Source organism: Leptonychotes weddellii, chromosome X (genome assembly GCF_054177405.1).
Source record: "Leptonychotes weddellii isolate Sample4059 chromosome X, ASM5417740v2, whole genome shotgun sequence".
NCBI classification, from domain to species: domain Eukaryota; kingdom Metazoa; phylum Chordata; class Mammalia; order Carnivora; family Phocidae; genus Leptonychotes; species Leptonychotes weddellii.
The window spans coordinates 83,426,358-83,449,878 of NC_138385.1; the positions used below are offsets into that span (position 1 = coordinate 83,426,358).

Here is a 23,521-nt window from a genome sequence, read left to right on the forward strand (position 1 = left end):
CAGGCTTTTTTTTTTTTATTTTTAAAGATTTTATTTGTCAGAGAGAGAGACAGAACACAAGCAGGGGGAGAGGCAGGCAGAGGGAGAAGCAGGCTCCCCGCCGAGCAAGGAGCCCGATGTGGGACTCGATCCCAGGACCCTGGGATCATGACCTGAGCCGAAGGCAGCCGCTTAACCGACTGAGCCACCCAGGCGTCCCAAAAATACAGGTTTTTAACAGAAGAGGATTTTATTCTGTCATAGCAGATATTTATCTTTTACTTCGTATAGTTGAAAGCACATCAGTAACTGAGTTAATATCTGGGCTGTGCTGAAAGCTTCAGTATCCATGCCTCTGGAATTCAAACTCTTAATTTTGTTACCGTGTATGTATATGTATGTATGTATATATAGTAAAGAAATCTAGAAGGTCAGGGGATGTAAAGGCTTCCAAAAAACTTTGAAGAATAGGGCATTCTGTACATTTCAGTGTCTCATGTATGCCTCTGAAAGGCCTAAGGACAGGTAGACTGGGCTTGAAATCAAGGAAGAAGGAAACAAAGTTGGAAGAAGAATGGGATCCATTTGTTTGTGAAATTTTCATGTAATAGATTGCTTCCTTTGATCTAAATCCTGGTTCTACCAATCACTATGTTTTATAACCTTGGGAAAATTACATGCACTCTGGGTGCATCAGCTTCTTCATGTATAAATTAGCGATATTACTACTACTTGCCTTGAAAGATGTTTTGAGGAAAGAATGAGCCCTCTGGTAAACACAGTGCCTGACACTTAGTATTGTTATTTTTTCCAAGCCTGGACAACACTAAAATCATGGACCTTGCTTGTTTTACAGATTGATTCTCATAGATTCCCTTACCATGAAAACATAGAAGTAAAATATTTTTAGTGCTCTGTGATTAAAATGGTATTTTGTATGATAAGACATAGTCTAGTACTGTAGCTTGCCACGTTTTATGCAGATTTTGTGTTTATGTGGCCATACTGATATGTCCCCATTTAACTTGACTGTTCCTTTAAACGTTTAGGACTTCTTATACATGCCCTCTTATAGACTAAGGCCATATTGTTGGTAATAACCAATCAGAACTATTAACATGAATAGCAGTTCTTAAATGTTGGGCTTGATAATGACTTTCCCACAATTGCTATTTTGGGTCCTTTCTTACTAGCCTGAGGAAATGACAAGATTGAGAAGCATGAACAGACAACTCCAGATAAATGTTGACTGTACACTGAAAGAAGTTGACCTCCTTCAATCTAGAGGTATAGACTTGATTATTTGGTAAACCATAAGTAATAGTGTGGGGTTTTAAGCTGCTTAAATAGCAATCATTTTTGGTTTTACAGATTTAAGAGAGAGTTTTTATCCATTATGATCCTATTCAAGAGATCCCTCCACCCCATGGTCATAGATTTGGGGGATCAAAAATAGTTTTACTTTGGCAATTCCATCATTAAATTTGTCATTTAGACTGCTCTATGTTGTTACTCTGCATTTATAAAACTTCCTAGATTGATGTTGTGATAATCATCAAAAGTATCTGTAAAAATAGGGAATCACGTATCAGAGTAATAGATTTATCACTTTTAAAATAAATTCTATATGCCATTTTTATATATCATATGAAAACATCCAAGTATATCTCAGACTTTCTGGAGAATGGGGTTTTGTTTTGTTTTTAACGTTCTTATAGAATTGTACTACAGTAGAAGCTCTCTTAACTTTCATTTACCCAGCTCACCAGGTTAGAGCTGTTCTTCATTTCCCCTGTAAAATACTCTGTCCACAGCCGCTGGCCACATACTGGCATGTTCAAGTACTGTTGCTCCTAGCAATTGAATTGTCTGCTCAGTGAGTTAGTTGTACCTGTTCCCTAACCTGTATAGGCCAGTTACTCTATTTTTGTAATGTTTATTAAGCTGACAAGAATGCAGGAGGAGCTGTTCTTCCTATGAAAAAAACCAAAGGCAAATTACTTAAGAAGGTGCGGTTGGGGGGGGGGGGGCGTGGTCTGTGAATTAGATACGGGTGAAAACTGGAAAGGGTTAAGGGGAGAAATCACAAAAATCTAAGAGGATTCTGTTCTCTTATTCAAAATAAAATTGTAGAACTTAGGGTTCAGGGAACTAGCCTGCTGGCTCCTTTTGTGCTTCACCAGCACCCTTGAGGGCTTGCAACAGACTATTACAGGTCCACAAAGTGTAAAATTGTTGATTTTCTGGACTTTTACATAAGAAAAAGTTTGGGGCAGAAAAAAAAGTTTGCCCACTGCCCCTGTAGCTCATCACAGGTGTAGTTTATGTAAGAAAGACAGTATAGAACTTCAGTGGACACATGTTTAAAAAAAAAAAGTCTCGGTCCAACATTGAAGTTGACGAGTAATTTTTCTTAAAAGGTCTGTTTCAATCAGCCTCTCCCATTACCACCACTTACTGTTTTCAATTATGGCAGCTAAGAGAGCGTCTACTCTGAGAGTATATAATAAATCTTGACTAAAAATGGCAATGAGCTAACTTTAACAGTAGAAGCAGGGGAACCTAAAAGATGCCCACCAATCTGAATGTGAAAGTTGAGCAGTCTGGCCAGGTCAGAAGGTGATCCCTGTAGAGACTCGTAGCTTGAAGCAGCGGAGCTCTGCATCATGGAGGGGTGATACAGATTATTGTTAGTGTATTGGAAGACTGCATCAGTTTTTGCTTGGGTGTTTTTTAAAGCAAAACACACAAACATTTGGTTAGGGTATTGATAGTAAGCCTTATGAGATCTAGAAATTAAAACATCAGCTGTAACTTAAGTAATTGAAGAAATACATATGCAACACCTTATAGCACTGTGGCTTTCATTATCTTCCAAATGGATAAAAGCATCTGTAATAGGACCTGCAAGGGAAACCACTATTAAAGTTTTATAAGCAAAGAGCTGTGTTTTTGGTCTCCATTGGGCAACAAAGAGCTCTTTTTGGTGCTTAAGTATTTCTAAATCTCCTTTCATAAGGGGTCCAAATATGTCCATGTTATACTGAATTCTACTCTTCCACACTCTGGAAAAATTTTATACTGAATTCCAATGTAAACTTTGAAGTGAGAGAATGGATCTTAGCTGCAGATCATGATTTGGTTTGCTGAAAAGCAGGTTTATTGTTGGTTTCGGTGAGGAAAACTTTGTGGGGGGAGAAATAATGTCTAGAAATCAAGACATCTAATATATTTGAACTATTAGTACCTGATAGCATGCGTAGTTACAATGCTTAATTGGAATTGTGTAAAACAAGCTGATTACAGTGATTGATAGGTTCACAGAAGTGAAGGTAGGACCTAAGGCTGCCACTGTCTCAGAACCCACCTTGGAGGAGTCATGGCAGGAATTGGGACTGAAATCGACACGAGGCCAAGGAGTGAACTTTGTAAGAGAGTTGAAAATTTTGTGGCAAGACAAAATTCTCAGGGATCATTTATCATTCTGAAATTGGCACCTTACCATCTTTGTTAAATCTGTAGACAACATTCAGTATTCTCCAGTTCTTGAAGATAGGAATCTGTGAGCTGCTGCTGTTATAACTGGATTCATCTTTGTATGTTTGACTTCTTCCACTGTTGAATTTAGAATGGATAACTTTTTAAGGTAAATTATGAATGACATGAAATAGTTCAGCCATCCTTTAATTTCTCTTCCTCATTTACCTCTCCGTAAGTGTGCCACGTACATAATCCTGCTGAAAGAGACTAGCTTTGCAGTTAGAAAAATATTCCTTCAAGTGATAGTTTATAGGCCAACACTGATGTGGTAGTTTGCTTGCGTCTTTTCTCACAGTGATCAAGAAGAACATTTTCAGTGGGAAGGTGATAGGAGTTTTGAAACCCTGGAAAGCAGTTTCCCTTTTTAGATATTTCTGTATATTCTTTAACAAAAAAGTCAAATAGGAGAAAGAGCCTTAAATGCATGGTGATTTTATTTTCTTTATAGGAAACTTTGATCCAAAAGCCATGAATAATTTTTATGACAACATAGAACCTGGCCCAGTTGTACCACCCAAGCCATCTAAAAAAGGTGAGTAGGGAAATGCCATAAACATCATAGAAATAAATACCAGAATTCTTTGAGAGTTCACCTCTTCAGCTGAAGAAATCTCCATTAGAGATATTAACTTGTTCAGCATAAAAAAAGTTAACCAAACTTTGAAAAGCACTAAAATTAGTAACTCATGGAATTATGGTCAAAGGTAATTAAGTGGGATATACAATTTAATTTTTTAAAAAGAACTTAAAGAATATATTATATAGCTAACATAAATTTACTTACCTCTGTAATAACTATAATCCTAAAAGATAATTCTTACAAAATAATGAGAACTTGAAAGGTCTTAAGTTAGAATGTTAAATTGGCAGGTCGCAGAAGCAGCCTTGTGTGCCCAACAGGTGAACATAATAATAATTAGATAGGGACTAGGTGTTTTTTCATAAAAGACAAAAATAAATCCTCTGTAACCAAGATTTGGAGGCATCACTTTTGGCTTTGTTCTATTTTTAGGTTAGCACTGTTTAATTGGCATTTCAGTGTCTTAAAAAACTAATTTGAATTAAATTTGAGTCATTGAATTTAGATAAATTTTTTCTGTCCCATTCTTACTCAAGGCTCATGTTCTTTTATATAGTTCTCAAGACTGAGCTGAAGTATGCATTTCATGTCTTAATCCATTTTGCTTTAAGCAACTTGTTAAAATGTTGTCAGAGTTACTACTCCTTAGGTAATATATAAATTCTGTCACCTAAATTTTAGTTGAACAGTTTTCTATGTATTTTAAGTATTTGCTTTATAGGTTGCAGTGCAATACTACTACTACCATAGGTGTTTCATCTGATCTGCCTTTAAAATAGTATGATTCCTAAGAGTAATACACGTAAGTATCTTAGTGGATGACTTCCAAGTATTAGATTTGGCCGTTTCAAGCTGAAAGTCAGAGTTACGTATCACTGATCACTGTAACCATTTGGATTAATAATACATGAGTCTTTAAACTTGATGTTGCCTGGGTGTCTACTAAAGAAGCACTACCTATTACTACTAATCCAACAGATAATTGATTCAAGGGCTGTTATAAAAGAATCACTCTATTTAAGGGAGTATGTTGAAAAGTTGTTAACCTGAGCCTAGAGGACCCAGTTGATGAGCAGACAGTGTGTCCACCATGAGCCATCTCATTAGCACAAACTCTCAGGTATGGTCCAAAGGGCCCACTGTAAATAACAAAGACCCTCTGATCACTTGGGAAATTTCAAGATTTTAGTGGTTATCTCCCAGGAGCTAGGGATTAAAGCTAGACCCATCTTTAGGCAAGGTCAGATTCTTTACTTACACAGAATTTATGCAGTGGTTACAAAGAAATTTGTAAATACACAAGACCTGAAGATTAATAATCAGTGACCTAAAATTCCACCTTAAGCTAGGAAAGAAGAAGAAGAAGAACAAAGTCAAGGAGATGTAAAGATGTAAAGATAAGTAAAACGTAACACAAATTATCGAAATCAGAAACAAAAGATGGGTTACCCATTAAAATAAAATGTGATGAACATCTTTATGCCAGTAAACTCGGCACTTTATGTGAAATGGACGCATCTACTCAAACTGAAAACGAGATGATATAGGACCTAATAATAGCTGTATATCTATTAAAGAAATTGAATCCATTATCTTAAAAATTTTCCCACAAAGAAAACTCCAAATCCAGATGATTGCACTGGTTGGTGAATACTGTAACACATTGAAGGAAGAGATCCTACCAATCTTACACAAATTCTTTGAGGAAACAGGAGAAGAAGGAAAGCTTCCCCCCACCTCTTTTTTTTTTTTTTGGGGGGGGGTTGTCTTATGGAGTCAGCAGAGCCCTGATTTCAAAACCTGATAAAGGATTACCTACTCACCCCCACCAAAAAAAGAAAACAATTACAGATCAATAACCGTCCTACCCTTAAAGCAAAAAAATCCTTAATATTCACAATAAATAGGATAATATATGATGACCAAGTTTGTTTTAGCTTAGGAATGTACTATCAAAGGAGAAAAAGCTCATTATCATTTTACTAGATGCAGGGAAAGCATCTGACTTAAGTCAGCAGCCATTCCAATTAACATGGTTATTTGCAAAGACAACCTAAGGTAAAAAAAAAAAAAACTGTTAGAACTAATTAGTGAATTTAACAAGGTCTTGGGATGGAAGGTCAGTATACAAGAACCATATTTCTATATACTAAGCAAACACCTTAACGAAATTAAAAAGAATTACAAAACCATCAAAAGACACATTACACTTATGAATAAATCTAACCAGCAGTATAGGCTGAGAACTACAAAACGTTGCCAAAAGGAATGAGAGTAATACACCATGTTTATAATTAAATAAAAATTGGGAAACTTATTGTGCAAAATCATCTGTAAAAAGAATGAAGTTGGAAGTCTTAGCCCTAACTAACCTTAGGACTTACTATAAAGCTACAGTCATCACGGTGTGTTATTGGCATAGGGATAAAAAGTAGATAGAGAAATGACTGTAGCTTTATAAATAGCCCAGATATAGACCGTCACTTAACACTGCCAAATTCTTGACCAAAGCAACCAATGGAGAAGGGAAAGTCGCTGGAGCAATCAGTGCTGGAAGAACTAGATAACCATATGGAAAAATTACCAGTTTCGATTCTTACCTCCTATACACAAAAGTCACACACACTTAAGTGTCGAGCTAAATTATAGAGCTTCCAGAGCGAAACATAAAATATCCTTGCAACTTGGGTTTAGCTTAGAATTTTTAGGACCCACAGCAGTTGGTACTTGAGCCTTCATTAAAATTCAACACTTCTACTCATCAAGAGACCCTATTAAGAAAGTGAAAAGGCAAGCCAGGCGGCTGGGAGAAAATATTTGAAAACATATCTGGTAAAAAACAAAAACCAACCTGGTATCTAGAATATATAAAGAACTTTTATAACACAGTAATGACAGTCCAATTTTTAAAAGGTCAAAACATTTGAGTCTACACTTGACAAAAAAATATATATAAATGGCCAGTAAGTACATGAAAGTGCTCAACTTGAATAGACATTAAGAAAATGCAAATTAAAATCCTGAGATTCCTGAATAATGATGGTATGAAACATTAAGGAGGATGTAGAACAAACAGAATTCTTACACATTTCTGGTAAAAGTTTAAGATGGGTGACCATTTCTTATGAAACCGAACATTCATTCACCTGCCCGGTAGCTTATCAGTTCGCCTTCTGAAGACTTATCCAAAAGAATTTAAAGCCTATGTCCACAAAATGATTTGTATTAGAAGATTCATAGCATTTTTACTCAAAATAACCAAAAACTTGGGAACATACCAAGAGGCCATCAACAGATGAATGGATAAACAAACTGATATATTCAAATCATGGACTACTACTGAGCAGTACAAATCAACTACTGTTAAACATAACATGGACCAACCTCAAGGACATAATGCTGCAAGAAATAAAACACAAAAGAATGCATACTGTATGATTGTTTATATGCATCTCATAAGCTATATATTTATGCCAAAAAAACAGAACAGCTGTTATCTCTGGGATAACAGCTCTAGAGGTCGGGGATTAACTGGGAAAAGGCATGGGAGGATTTTATGGGCTAATGAGAATGTCTTGATCGGGATTTGGGTTATTAACAGCTGTATGTGCATTTGTCAGAACTCCTCAAATGGCAACACATGTGGTTTGTGTATTTCATTGTGTAAGTTTTACCTTGAAAACTCAGAAGAAAATAAAAGGACACTTTCTTGAGGCAATGGGATAGATCAGCTGCCAGGAGCCCATACACTCCGTGTTCTAGCAGTGGTGATATTGCTGTGGCAGACGGTCACTCTGCCTGCTGTCTTTGAGACCAACACCATGTATTTGAGGTGGGGAGCTGGTGGTTGGCTCAGCTAGGAAAGGTGCAGGGCTTGCATTATTAGGATGCTGTAATATCAAGCTTCAGCGGGCTCTCTACAAGTACTTTCATACAAAAGAAGCTCTATTCTATGGCACTTTGAATTCAAACAAATTTTGCTAAAGCTGATAATTGGATAGTCCCTTGGAGTTAGCTGTAATTAAATTACAGTTACAATCAACTTTTAAATTATGTAGCAAATGCTCAGTATGTAGATGGATTATGTAGATAGACGCTTGATGCTACAAAGACGGGACTCCTCCCCCAGGCAGCTTATCGTCTACCTCTACAGTTTTGAGTAGACTAGAGAACTAACATCTTCACTATAAATGAATCTCTGCTAGAGAAATCCAGTTGAGCTTTCATTATATATACTGTTGGTGAGAGTATAAAATAGTATTATTATGTAACCCTTATACTTTTTAAACCTTTCACCTCTTAAAATTTATGAATAGAACTTAATGCTACAATTCCTTAAGAAGGCTTTTCATTACATTTCTAAAAGCTATTTGATTTTCTCTATGAAGTCAAATTTGTTTTCTAAGCATTTGCAGATTTTTCAACTAAATTGGCTTCTTCTAAAAAGTAGCTTAATGTAGGTTTTCTTGCAGTATCACTTAATTTAAGGTCAAGTATAAATAACTGGTAGAATTGATATATTGGTTAGAATAAATGCCTTGGAGTTATTACAGACATATATGGTAAATCCAAGTGGAATAAGGATGTTTGTCTGAAGTATGGTGATAAAAAGGAGAGAGTAAGAAAAAGAAACAGAAGGAAAAAGAGGGAGACCTGGAAACCTTTTGAACTGAACTTTGTATTGAAGCAGTGCAGTGTGCATGTAAGCTCCTCGGCGGACTCAGCAAGTCCTCCCCAAGCTATCACTGGTGAGAGCATTGACCTTGGTGTCCCACTACTGGAGCGTGTGTCTGGGTAGTTTTGGCCACCTGACCTTGTTCAGACCTAGTCTGTGCACCAGAAAGGCGATCAGTCCAAATACTTAATAGTTTGTGTATTTTACAGGGCTGCTGTTAAGAGTCTGTGAGAGTAAGTATGTGACACTAAAGAAGTGCTTTACAAATTTAAGAAATAGAACTTACTCTTTGGAGCCTAAGGAGACCATTTACTCTGCTTTTGTTTACTCTGATAATGGAGTGTTTAAGCGCCGAGGCACCACGCTTAGAATTCTGGAGAAGTGATTTCCAAAGGTGGATTGTCCTAGGGGATTGCTTATGTGGGCTCAGAACGGATCAGAAAATACAAGATCTTTCTTTGTTCTTAAGGGCAAATGATACCAAGTCTTAATAGAAAGAAAGGACTACTTACTAATAATGTATAAATTAATAGAAACAAAATTCTAGCAAAAAATTGGGATACCTGCAGTCCATATTATTTTGAGTTCTGATTTTTTCAGTTACTGCTACTCCTACTCTTTAATTATGATGTACTATAGTTTTATCTTATTTTAATGGATTCTTTGGCTAGCCTTACACATCATGTACTTTCAACCTGTGGTTTTCTAATAACTGTTGCTTACTAAGGCAGTTGCTAGAGTATCATCTTCCACAGTTTGCCCTTACATTGACATTTAATTACCATCACTGAATTTGCACTAGGAAGGGGGGCAACTGGTGAAATTAGGCATTGATTCCAAGTAATTGTAGAGGATGGAAAAAGTTCTAAGAGCACTGTTCTGTATAGGTTGTAAAAGCAATATTAAAAATGGCACTTACCCTCACAGGAGAACTAAAGGGAACATGAAGCAACAGAAAGGGTAAACAGGCAACTGTCCATGTCCCATGGGAGATCCTTGGGAGCCTGTCCACTCTTCTCATGGATGGCTTTAATCCCTTTTCTCCTGGCTTTGCTTCTTTTCATGCAGATTCGTCAGACCCTTGCACAATTGAGAGGAAAGCCCGAAGAATTAGTGTGACCTCCAAAGTACAGGCAGACGTCCACGACACCCAGGCAGCAGCTGCTGAGGGTTTGTACTTGTGTGTCCGGATTTTGTGCACAAAGTCCAAAGACACGTGTTCGCCCGTGTAGAGTTACCACAAGTAAAGGCTGCCTTTTTTGGTCCCCCTTTAAAAAAATAACTCTCTCCAAGCGACTGGCTGGCTCAGTTGGTGGAGCATGCGACTCTTGATCTTGGGATTTTGAGTTCGAGCCCCTTGTTGGGTGTAGAGACTACTTTGAAAATTATTCTCTTAGCCGAGTTTCTAAGGCTGTGCTGTCCAATAGAAATATAATACAAGGCAGATACATAAAATATTTCACCTAGTATATTGCAAAGTATTATCGTTTCAATATGAAGTCGATATAAACTAGCGAGATATTTTACATTCTTGATTTCATACAACATCTTTGAAATCTGGTGTACATTTTACACTTAGAGCACATCTCCGTTCACACTGGTCACATTTCAAGTGGCCAATAGTCACCATATTGGACACATTGCTCTTAATAATAGCTTCTAGAAAGCAAGGCCAAGTAATTAAAGAAATAACTTGAAAGTTCGGGATTTTATAACTTCTCACTGCAATTTTCTAATGCTTCTTGAATTTTACCCTGGGATTCAGTTGAAATAAGGGTTCTGAAAATACTGTTTATGTTTGAGTTTATGTAAGTATGACTGTATAATATAAACAATATTGGTGAAACTGTTGATTTGTGATGTTTTCGAGGATGATTATTTTTATGGAAATCTGGCCTATTAACCCATTTAAAAATAGTTTTTTTAAGTCTTTTTTTTTTTTTTTAGGAATCTCTACACCCAGCGTGGGGCTTTTAACTCATGACCCCAAGATCAAGAGTGGCATGCTCTTCTGAGTCAGCCAGGCGCCCCTAAAAATAGTCTTTTGACTTCACTTTTCCTTTGTGTATAAATATGCATATTTTAAGGTTTTTTTTTCTATGAGGCCTGAAATATTTTGTTAAACAGTCCATAAAAAGACAAGATTTTACAACTGTCAATCAAATGAAAACGGACATCTAAAATGTCTTTTGGGTTTTAGAGGCTTCTATTTATTTGAGAGAGGGAACACAAGCAGGGGGAGTGGGAGAGGGAGAAGCAGGCTTCCCGCAGAGCAGGGAGCCCGATGCGGGCTCGATTCCAAGACCCTGGGATCATGACCTGAGCCGAAGGCAGAGGCCCAACGACTGAGCCACTCAGGTGCCCCTGGAGGCTTCTATTTAAACAGTACTTCCCTGTGATGAAATGAGCAGTGTCTTACCAACAATAATTGTAAATTAGGTGCCTTGAAAACTTCTGATAAGTTACTTCAGAGTGACTTGATTCCAAGTTAAATCATCCCGGTCCTGAAGGAGAAAACGTGCCCCCACCAAACACGCCTCTTTGGCACAAGGAAGGGTTACTCTGAGGGACTGTGAAGGCTGGAGCAGCCCTGACAACAGAGTACAAGTTACCCTTGAGTAAGGAACATTTACATTGATAAAGGCAGTCTCCACCTAGAAGTGTTTCCCTGCCCCTCCCAGAGAGCCTTGTGACTAAATCCAAAGAGAATTGGATCAGTGGAGAAGGGAACTGACTTAAATCTAGGTCGATCTTCCCTAACTGGCTTCCCCTGCCCTGCCTCCAGCATCTTTCTTTTGTCTTTAGCTGTAGATGGTATGTTAAGTGGCAGCTTGGCCCCCTTTGGGGAGTTACTTTTCCTAGGTCTCTGCCCTGTGTGTGTGAGGTACACATGTTAATGAACTTGGTTTCTTCTCTTGTCTTTTATTATAGGGTGGGTCTCAGGCAAGAACTCAGAAGGATAGAGGGGAAATTATTTTTACTTTGCGTACAGTATTAGACAACGAAGAGGAGCCCCAAGTATCCTGTATTAGTTACGTTAAAATAGGTTGTGCAGGTATTTATGGAGTTTAGAAAATAAAATTTAAGGCTAGGTTTGGAGTTACACTTCATGAAGTAAAAAGTTGCCTGCTCTAGAAAAGTATAAAAGTGAGTTTTCAGAGCCTGTTTATTAAAAACCAACAGCAATACGGTTTAAGTGTTTACCTTTTAGGAGAACAAAATGCCCTGAAAACCAGAGTATTGTATGAGAGAGGACCTTTTCTGGAAGTGGCGTGGAGAACATTTTTCCTCTAACAGAAGGCTGTAACAGTTAAATGTGCTTTTTATTCTTCCATATTGTACAAAAAAGAAAACTATCAAGTCTCTGTGTTTTGGAGTCATGAGCCAAAAGATACAAGGTGGGTGATAATGGCCACTCAGATCGCCAGTGGAGGCCAGAGAAACAAACCCATTCTCCTTTTTATAGTTCTAGGAATTGGTTGATGAACCCAGTGGTTGTCTATTCTGTTGTAAAGCTAACATCTCCCTCCTGTTTCAACCTGAGCCGCCTTATTGCCTGTTGTAAGGTTTGAGGTCTAAAACTTAGGTCTCTTTTCACACCAGCCATTTGTCATGAAATACGAATTGCTAACCACAAGTGAGTTCATTAATTTCCACTGGAAGATAAACTTAACCCCAAATGGTAACTGATTAAAGCCTTCCATCTTAGTTTCTTCTGTGACCGGCTTAGGGAGGCTGCCTACCTTAGATCTTAATCTCATTTGCGTCCACAGTGATGATTTCCAGTGTTTTACAGGTAGATTTTCCCAGCCTCCTGGCCATGCTCCGGATTCCAGGGGGAATTCCACCCAGATGTCTTTAGCCTCCTACTCAGTGCTGCCACTTTCAGTAGGGACTGTTCTTAAAAAGCAGGATTTACAAATTAACTTCCAAAGCAGAGCCTTTTTTTGAGCTCAAGGCCAGAGAGACGAGGATCTAAGTTTCAAGTATTTTTTTTTTTTTTAAGATTTTATTTATTTGACAGAGAGAGAGTACATGAGCAGGGACAGAGGGAGAGGAAGAGGGAGAAGCGGACCTCCCTGCTGAGCAGGGAGCCCGACGTGGGGCTCGATCCCAGGACACTGGGTTCTGGATCTGACCACAGGCAGACACTTAACTGAGCCACCTAGGCACCCTAAGTTTCAAGTATTTTTAAAGAAAATCCTGAGGACTGGGGCTATTGGGTGGCTCAGCCGGTTAACCTTTGGCTCAGGTCATGATCCCATGGTCCTGGGGTCTTGTGGAGCTCAAGCTCCCTGCTCATCCCTCTGTGCCTCCCCCCGCCCCACCCCAGCTCGTGTTCTCATTCTCTAATAAATAAAATCTTTAAAAAAAAAATCCTGAGGACCCACCTAAGGTTGCGAGCATTTTACATTGCCAGATATAGACATTTTTTAAAAACTATCTGAAGGACCTTATAATGCCAAAAAGGAAAAAAATATGAGAATAAAAAACAGTCTTTCACATTGAATGAATTTAGCTTTTATGAAAAACTATAGAGTCTCTCTCTCTTAACCATTCTGGGAGCAACTCCGTGAGGAACCATCGCAGTCACTGTGAACCATTATAATTAACTAACGCATACATACTGTGAAGCTGCAGGTCTCCCAGCGGATATTGAATACAGTATAGCCACTACTATGAGGGGGCGTGTCCTGGGGGGCTGAATTTCACATGCTGCCTGATATTTCTCCTTCTGTTCATTTGGCTACAATACAGTATAACCACTATCTCTGGATAATGAATGAGGAAGGTAGTCTATCCTGGACTTCAATTTATCTTTTTTTTTTTTAAAGATTTTATTTATTTATTTGAGAGAGAGCACATGAGAGGGGGGAGGGTCAGAGGGAGAAGCAGACTCCCTGCTGAGCAGGGAGCCTGATGCGGGACTCGATCCCGGGTCTCCAGGATCATGACCTGAGCCGAAGGCAGTCGCTTAACCAACTGAGCCACCCAGGCGCCCTTCAATTTATCTTCTTAAACCAAGTACAATTTGTATCATAAACCTCCTGTTCTAGTAGCTGTGGACATTCACTGGCTTTCACCTTAGGCCACGTAGAAACTATTTCTTTTTTTGTGTGTGTGTGTGTGTGATTTTTTCAGTTTGGATTATATTTGGAAGAATTCAATCTCTTTTCTCTCTTGATCCTAACTTCCCTCAGAGCATCTAACTGGCTCCAAACAGAGTCCCCGGACACAACCCCGCGATGAAGACTATGAGGGGGCCCCATGGAATTGTGATAGCTGCACCTTCCTGAACCACCCCGCACTGAACCGCTGTGAGCAGTGCGAGATGCCACGGTACACTTGAACTCCCAAGAGTCTGCGTCGACTTGAGAGAGAAACTGGGAGCACCCACTAGAAGAAAAGGAACCTTGGGAGTCTGTGCATCTGCCTGGCCTTTTCATTTCTGATTCCACCGGGGGAGGAGCAGCGCCCCTGTAGGGCTCGTGCTCACTCAAGAAAAATGGGGCGTTCTCTTTATTTTGTGTTTTTGTTTTTTTCCTTTCTTGACTCATTGCAGAGTGAGATAGAAAGGGATACTTGAAACTGGGAAAGGATTCACTCCTGAAAGAATGTCCACAGAGAAGTCAAGAACTCTTCTGTGGACTCCCAGTTAAAGTTACTGCTGAGCGGCCCTCACTTTAGAACTTTCAATCATGCTGTGACATGTTACATACAGTTCATGCAGACTGACTGACTTCCCAGGGCAGACTGCCCTGGTCACAGCTCTCTAGAAAACCAAGGTTCCCCAGGCTTCTTCCCGTTGTTGCCTACTGAGGAGAAGGACAGGAAAAAGCACGCAGAATATGACCTTTTTTGTGTGGGGGGCGGGGGGGGAGAGCAAAATAATAAGGGTATTTGTAATTGCTGCTTTTTTCAGAGGTAATTTCAAACACACAGTGGCTTAAAATGTGATTTGTAGCAGTCAGGAATGAGGCGTATCGTGCCCTTCCTTCAAAACTACAATCAGAGGTGATAAGATCTCTTTTACTTGTACAATAATTCATCGAGCTCAATCAACACTGGTAACTAAGACCTAATGATGCCACATAGTAGATATAATTTTTAAGTTACTGCATGCTTTTATTAGGCCATTGGCTTTAAAAATAACAAGTCCTTACCAAGTACGATTTTATGAATGACCTTCTCGTAAAACTCTGCTTTGCCAATAACACAGTGAATGTACGCCAAATGTAAATCCATTCCAAAATCCATTCGGAAATCTTGAGCTCAGCTGTGGTTCTGTAAGAAATGTTTGCAGTCCATAGGGCCTTTTTTTTTTTTTTCCTCCTTCCAGTTTTGTGACGAATTCACGATGTTTACAGCACAGTGTTTTGTGCCAGAATCCTTACATAGCTGAAAAAAGAAAAAAAAAATGAGCTGTTCAATACAGATTGATTTGCACATGTTAATAAACCAGTGTGAGGGAAATTACAGTTGGCCAAGATCATAAAGTTGTACACTGCATTACTTGGGAGGAAGAGAAGGCTAGTCAAGAAACAGGATTAAGAGAAAGGTGAATACAAAGGACTTTAAAACTAAGAACTGTTTCAATTTAACATACTGTATTCAGAGGTAATATTGAGTTTGTTCAAGTAGTTCAGGTGATACTAAAGCACTCCTTGTTTATGAAACCCCAACTTTAGGATATGAATAACTGAAGAGCTATAAGATCATGTGATTCACTAGGGTGTACCACTGGAAAATTATGAATAGGACATTTAATTAAGGTCTCTATCACTGTTGAATTTCCTTCCTAGCTCAGAATTGGATTTTGGAATCTTGTTATTTGGGTGACTATAAATAGCAATAAAGTCAGTAGGGTTTCTAATCCTAAAGGATTTTACCAGAGGTAAAACACCATACTGTGTGTCCCGCTACACACACACACACGCACACGCACACGCACGCTCTTTAAGCTCTTATTGTATTCTACTTTAGAAGTGATATCTGGCAGACCTGGAAAAACAAGCTGCACTTAGTAGTATAATGAAACCAAAGGCTTAATAACCCATCCTCATTTTCCATCAAAATCATCTAATTTCACACTCGGCCTACAGCTTTGAAAACGTTTTTTTCCTATGTGGGAAATCCCCGCCCCCCCCCCCCCCCCAAATATCCACTCGTCTCACAAAAGTATGCGTGGCTCTGTGATGACACTGATAAACCATCTCTCATGAAACTGTGGCCAAACTGTGGAAGTAATGGTGAGAAAACAGGTGGGCTTAAAAGCGACCTGAAAACGGCTTTCTCTAAGGTTTCTGTGACACTGGGATCTGTCCGTCTCCAGTAGCCATCTTTCAGTCCTACTATTCTCTAATACGCCAAGGCCTTCGCCTTTGTATGGTTTCGTATCTCTTTAGGGATGATCAACCCCACTTGGTATTAAATAACAATTTAGGGAAAAATATATATCCTGCTTGGTGTTCTAGCTAAAGGTTTACCAGTATTCTTCGATCTGCTGAAGGGGCAGCAGGTAACTTGGCACTTGTCGGTTGAGAATGAAAGTAGCATGTATGCAAACAGTCGGATGCTATATTAAAACCCTGTAGATGACTTTACAACTATTGCATGAACACACATCCAGGTTAATAAGCTGTGCTCATACCCTAGATGCATGGTTCCAGTCCTTTGGTGATCTATCTAGTAAATCATCCTTTTCACCTGCCAGGAAAAAGAAGCAACCAGTGTCTGTGATAGGTGTAGAGGGTGGGGTAGGAGACATCAGAGCTGGATTGTAAAGACGTTTCGTCTGTGTTCAGTTCTGGTTGTGCCCAAGTTTCATAGGCCAGCGTAGGCTGTATTCAGTTTTTCAGGTAAGCAAAACTGTCTTACACTGACACATTTGGGAGGTTTACCTGTGTTCCCTGTATATACTTGCCTGTGACCGCTTTAAGCAAGAATTCAGTCCACTCTCACGGTGCCTTTGCAAAAGGTCTCCCGGTCAGATGGACGTGCAGGCACGGTCGGCATCGGAGTGGGAGGAGAGAAGGTGCGCGGTGCCCATCCGCCGCCCTACTTCGGCTCTCTGGTTCCGTGGGTGCACTTTGTGTTTCTAGTAAAAAGTATTGTTTCTGAAAACATGACTAGTTTGATGTACCTGGTAACACATAGGCCTGACGATACATGTCACACTATTTCATGGCTTTGTAAACTGGGTTTTTAGAAAGCACATTTGCTGTTTTGTTAAAAGTACATGGCCCCTTAACTTTTGGAGTAGGTCTGCAGAGTTTAAAGCGGGAATGGAGGAGCCAGAAACTTTCTACGCATTGTCAAATGTTTGGAATTCATAATGACCTTGTATGCGAGAGCAAAGAGGCAGGAGGTTTTAAAGAAATAAAAGAACTGCATTGTAGAAAAGGTAGTTTTAGAGAAGATAAAGGATGGTGGGGAAAGTGTTGCTAATTTTGTTTATTTCCCTGAACGAAAGGGGAAGTGTGATGAGCAGTTTAATTTTTAAGGAGCTGGTCTCGATTTTAGTACTTTTTAATTATTAAAAAAAAAATTATCGTTTCCGTAAATTTTGTCATTGGTTTGTCCTGGTTATTGAGGGTTCATATCCAGCTTTCTGTGGCAACTCCGTTTTAAATAGTATTTTAAAAGGTGACTGTAATAATGTCTTTGACAGTATAAACAAAAAGCAAGGATTTATAAGGCATAGAAAATTTGTCCTTTGAAAATATCGGTGATGGATCCTGGAATGTGAAGATGTCCCTTCGTAGTTAAATTTGATTTATTTTACTGTTGTAACCACTGTTCAGACTTTGAATGAATCCATGTTGCAGTGTGCGTCTGTAGATTGGTCGAGCAAGAAAACTGACCATTGAAATATTACTATAAAACATCAGAATAAATTGGGCACTGTCTGTTGCACCACTACTGTATCTCTTTGAAAGAATTAACAGTATTTTCTTATTGTAAAAGTTCATTCTGATGATGTTTTCACATTCGCTAGACCTGCAGTTTTTTTTTTATCATTTGCATCCCCAAATATTTAATACAAGTAGATTTTGCATGGCTTGGGCATTCAGAGATTAATAGAATGATGACTCAGTCTTAGTTTCTAAAGCCATGAAAAGTTGCTTTGAGACTGAACAATTCTGAATTCTTATTTATAATGACACCCAATGTCCATGTTTCCCTACTGTAAAAGAATTGATCAGTTTCTTCATTAAAACAGCAAGAACTTCTTAAATCTTGTAAATACCATGTTTCTTTTAGATTTCTGTGTATGCTGTGAATCATTTTGAGGTGAAATTGTACAAAGGCATCTTAAAAGGCTATGCATGCATCGTACTTCCAAACAGTACATATTCGGAAAGTCCAAGATTCCTGCAAAATAAATTAATAAACTAAAAGCAAACACTACATTCTGCATCTTTTCTGTGTAGTTAGAAATCATCTACAGTATCAAACTAGTCCAAGACATTTTCTAGACTGAAATACGCGGTCTCAAAAATGTAATGTTCCATCATATTTCTGTTCCTATATTAGAACACGTCGTAATGTTAGATTTGGGCATTAAGTGTACATTAACTTTAAAAATTGGGTAGAAGGATATATAAGCAAATTTTATGAAAACGGTGGAATATGTTAAGAAATTAAATAATGAGTAATTTTCTTCTCAATTTTTTTGTCATTTGTAGCTAGCTACAAGTTGACCCTCGAACAATATGGGTTTGAACTGCATAGGTCCACTTATGTGTGGACTGTGATAAAGACAGTACAGGACTACAAATGTGTTTTGTCTTCCTTGTGATTTTTCTCCATACTTCCTTTCCTCAGTGTGCTTTATTGTAGCAATATAGTCTATGATACATAGAACATACAACATATGTGGTGAAGGACTATGGTATCTATAAGGTTTCCAGTCCACATTAGACTATAATGTTTCTGGGGACCCAGAAGTTACATGCGGATTTACCACGGTGCAGGGGGCCAGTGCCCCCGAACCCCCATGTTGTTCAAGGGTCACCTGTCATTTGTGCAAGGCAAATTGTCAGAGGCCTTGACCCACTTGCTAGAGTCTATAGTCCACGTTCCAACATTTGCACAGCAATCAGCACAGATGAATTCTAGGAGGTAGCCTTTTCAGCGACTAAGCATATTTGAAGTCAAAACATTTCTATTACTTTTTAAAAATATATTAAAATTTATATACACACCCAAATACAGAATTGTAGAATGATCCCTCCTTTGCTCATTACCCAGCTTCCAAAAGGACCCTTATGTAAGCAAATGAATTTCATCTGTATTCTCATTTCCCCCTAATTATTTTGAAACAGAACAAATCCTAGGCATCATAGCATTTCATCTATCAACTTTTTTTTAAACATAAGCACCATATACTCCAATCGCACCTTGCAAAATATCAGATACCCTATGTTAAATTTTCCAAGTAGCTTTTTTTTTTTTTTTTTTTACAAGCACTTCTCAATTAGGGTCTGAGTAGAATACTTGAAATTGTTGTCCCTTACATCTTGAAACTACACAAGTGTTTTCTCTCCATATCTGAAATCAAACTTTCCCTCATTACTATTTGGTTACCTCCCCACTGTATCTTACAGTAAGTAAAGTAATGCATAGACAGAAAATCCAAGACAATTTTAACAATGGTAGGTGGACTACTTTTCTAATTCCCCTGCTCCCTTATTTTCCACATCCTAGGTTGTCCCTTTTTTTTTTTTTTTTTTAAGATTTTATTTATTTGACAGAGACACAGCGAGAGAGGGAACACAAGCAGGGGGAGTGGGAGAGGGAGAAGCAGGCTTCCGGCCGAGCAGGGAGCCCGATGCGGGGCTCAATCCCAGGACCCTGGGATCATGACCTAAGCCGAAGGCAGACACAACGACTGAGTCACCCAGGCGCCCCTAGGTTGTCCCTTTTCAGTAATGGATTTTGAAGTAGAAAATGACTTCAAATCTGTTAACACAATACTGAGTCATTATGGTACTCATTTTTTGTAATTAAGAGAGGCATCTGTGAGAACTACATGATCTCCCTATTACAATCCCACGATCTTTATCATAATTTCTCTCTAGGTACTGAGTAGCTCAGTTTTCCACACAGAAGTCTGGGGCGCTGTTGGGTACAGGGTGTTTGTCTCCCACCCGCATTCCTCCAAAGACTCCCTACTTAACTTTGGTCTGGTGGCCTTTTCCTATGATGGTGCTCTGGCCATGTTTTGTGATAGGGGTTTCAAAGGTTTTAACGGGATACAGATTATGTGGGTGATATTATGGTTCACCACTTCCAGGTTCTCCTATCAGGCAAACCACCGCACTTTTCCTGCCTCTTGGAATTTGATGGGTATGCTTCTGACCGCCCTTTCTTGACATTCTGGTGGTTAAGAAATACAGAGCGCAGGGTGCCTGGGTGGCTCAGTCTTTAGGCGTCTGCCTTCAGCTCAGGTCATGATCCCAGGGTCCTGGGATCGAGTCCCGCATTGGGCTCCCTGCTCGGCGGGAAGCCTGCTTCTCCCTCTCCCACTCCCCCTACTTGTGTTCCTGCTCTCGCTGTGTCTCTGTCAAATAAATAAATAAATAATCTTTAAAAAAAAAAAAAAAGTGCAGGGAAAATCAGGTGCTTCTCACACAGCCGGGCTTCCTCAAGTTTTGCACTGTGGTTTGGGAACATAGTGCTCGTTATATTACTTTGCTTGGTTTGGACTTATTTGTGCCTTTATTCTCTTGGGGACCAAGGTGGTTTTCAGGGAGTACTGTTGCAGTGGTCAAGAACCACTAACATTTATAGCCTTTTTAAAATCCCATCCTCCAATTTTGATTTCTTATACATCACTAAGAATAGTCTGCCCTGGGTAGGTTAGGTTTAATTCAAAAAAAGATCTTAGGGTTAAGCATAATTGAAGTCGCTTGCATTCCCTATACACTTTGGCAAGGAATCAAACGGTCACACGTGGCAAGGGAACTCCTATTTTAAGATTTGGATTTGAGTTTCTCTTCCCAAGTTCTAAAATAACTAATGAAAACATCTTTAATGGTTGGAGAACAGGAAATGATGTTCTGGGGGTCAGAAATGACAAGGTACAGATGGGGACATACTGAAGGCAGCAGCAACCAGGATCAGCCAGTCCACAATTCCAGTCACCAATGAAGGTCATCAAGGAAAACCTGCAGAGCACGTCTATGGGACTCCCCGAGAGAGCCCGTGGTAACCCCCAAGCTCTATACAAGGATAAGTGTGCTGGACAGGAAGCACTGAGACTGCGGCTTTTGTCTTTGTCTTACTTGCACCGTGGGTTTCACTAAATAAGCAAGGCCTTTAAGGGAGTAGTTTGGCCACTGAGATAAGGGGCGTGATGCACCAAGTAACTTCCAGCTACCACAACGAACATGGAGGAAAAATTTGCTTGGCCTAGCTGAGGATTCCAAGGAACAATTTTCAACTCCCCAGGAAATACCTAAAGCAGTACCCACAGGTGCTTGGCTAAAAACAAAGGCTTAGCAGAACATGCACTTCCCTGTCTTTCCCATGCTCTGTTATCAAGCATTTTCTCATCGAGGAAAATCCATAGAAAGAAAGTACAAAGCTTGAACTTTCTTTTTATTTTTTTATTTATTTGACAGAGAGACAGTGAGAGAGGGAACACAAGCAGGGGGAGTGGGAGAGGGAGAAGCAGGCCTCCCGCCGAGCAGGGAGCCCGATTCGGGACTTGATCCCAGGACCCTGGGATCGTGACCTGAGCCGAAGGCAGACGCTTAACGACTGAGCCACCCAGGCGCCCCCTTGAGCTTTCTTTTTCATTAAGGGTTAAAAGATCTGAGCATTGGGATCCACATAATCTTTTTAAAGATTCCTTAAAAATCAGTAAATGCTTGGAAAGACTTAGCATTCTAAAAGAAGGACCTCATCCTACAGAATCAGAGCAGAAAACTTTAATTTCTAATTTTAATTCCAAACAAAATGTACAGTGATGAGATATCTCTCAGAAAGAATCAATCAGATCAAAATGGTTTCCGTCAAATGAAAACTGGTTTTTCCCAAATCCTAAACTACAAATACAGGTAGTGAAACTTAAGAAACCTGAGTCAATAGAAAATTATTCTAGAATTCAGAAGAAAGATGAAGAGCTGACACAACAAATGTGAAATCTAGATCTAGGAGAAGCAATAATTAAAAATACAAAAAGAAATGACACAGCAAATAGGAGAGAAGCAACAAATAAAATAGACTCATGGTGGGAGGGTTAAAAAAAAAAAATAGTACCTACAAAGATAAAAGTGACATCAGAATTCTCCTGCATTTCTGGTAAGCTTGAACAGAACTCTGAGTGTGAAATGCAGAACAGACAAATAGTACTAGAATCAGCTTAGTGAAACCTCCATGTAATAAAATTATATATCTCACATGGACTAAATGTTCTTTCAAATGTTTACCAAACATTTACAAAAAAAAAATCCAGAAAACTGAAATTTTTAAAGCAATTATACAGGCCACATTTTTCTGACTTTGAGACATTAAATCTAAAAACAAATCAAGCCACCAGAAAGAAAACTAAAAAACTCTTCTAAAAACTTGATTAAAAACTGGAATTAAGAATAAAATCAGATTTAGTTCAGGCAAATCCTTAACAAGGGGCATTAGCAAAGATGTTATCTGACACCAAAAAGAAGGCTTTCAACTCCCAGAAAACGGGGCAGAATAAAACAGTACAGTATCTCCGTGTTTTAGAGAATGCATCCACTGAAAAATTTCTACATGCAAATACATTGTCTACACCTGTGAGAGAACAAGTTGCACAAAGAAGTGATAATTCAGAACTCTATGAAATACATTTCCAGCACAGGAAGTCTTTGTGCCAACTCAAACAGTGAAAGAGAAATGTGGAAAATCACAGCTCAACTATACTCTGAAAGAACACGCTGTATCTAATATGGCCAATGTCAAGAATCCTGATGAGGTGGAGAGCTCCAGGGAAAAACTGGATCAGAGATCGAGGTTTCCCAGCTAACCAGAAGTAGAGCATTCCTATAAAAGCTTCTGTAAGCTGAAATGGCATAAAGGAAAGAAGCAGTCACCATTAATTTATATGAGACATTTTTTGAGCACTCCCAGACCCCAAAAATAACCTCTTTAAATTTAAGGTTCTTCTGATACCTTAGGACACATCTTGCTAATAGATACGCACACACACACACACACACACAAATCAGGATCAAGCACAGATGCTCACAGAGTTTAAAGTGATGGCAGCTTGATGCTGAGATGCTCAGTGCAGTTCCCAGCGAGGGTGCTTGGTGGGGCTCTCTCACCGCTCGGGTCACATGCTGCTGAACACCTTTCATTTTCTGCCTTTTTCAGTAAAAATTAGTCCTCTTCCAATTTCTTTTGGCTAGCAAAAACATGTATGAATGTAGGTCTTTTGTAAAAGCAAAGTGGTGTATCACAAACTTTTGAAAGGCCAGAGATACCCATATTCCAAGGCCAGGCTGATGAGTAACATATATGGCAAAGTGTTTATCCAAGCCAAGAGCTTGAGAAGGTATGTGAGACTATATAAAGGGGTCAAACTCTACGGCTGCCATATGTGTGGAAAGATACCCATGTAACCAGCTGAAAACTCATGTAATGAGTCATCCAGGTGAGAAGCCATACCAAAGTGAATTATGTGATAAAGTCTGTGCAAAAATGCTGGTTATATATCCATAATCACAAGCATTCTGGTGAGAAAACCACTATCAATA

The 23,521-nt window shown here is 39.0% G+C and overlaps 1 protein-coding gene across 3 annotated transcripts in view; it reads left to right on the plus strand.

Moving 5' to 3' along the window:
• TAB3 (TGF-beta activated kinase 1 (MAP3K7) binding protein 3) overlaps positions 1–18,185 on the plus strand; it is a 90,326-nt gene extending 72,141 nt beyond the window's left edge. For 2 of the 3 annotated variants that reach the window (XM_031029365.2, XM_081809019.1), the window contains 4 exons: positions 1,173–1,266; positions 3,968–4,051; positions 9,843–9,944; positions 13,976–18,185. In XM_031029365.2, the coding sequence (XP_030885225.1) occupies positions 1,173–1,266; positions 3,968–4,051; positions 9,843–9,944; positions 13,976–14,124 (429 nt within the window). In that variant the 3' untranslated portion in view covers positions 14,125–18,185. The remainder of the gene's footprint in view (positions 1–1,172; positions 1,267–3,967; positions 4,052–9,842; positions 9,945–13,975) is intronic. The other variant, XM_031029366.2, reaches the window with a different exon arrangement.
• The last annotated feature ends 5,336 nt before the right edge of the window (positions 18,186–23,521 follow it).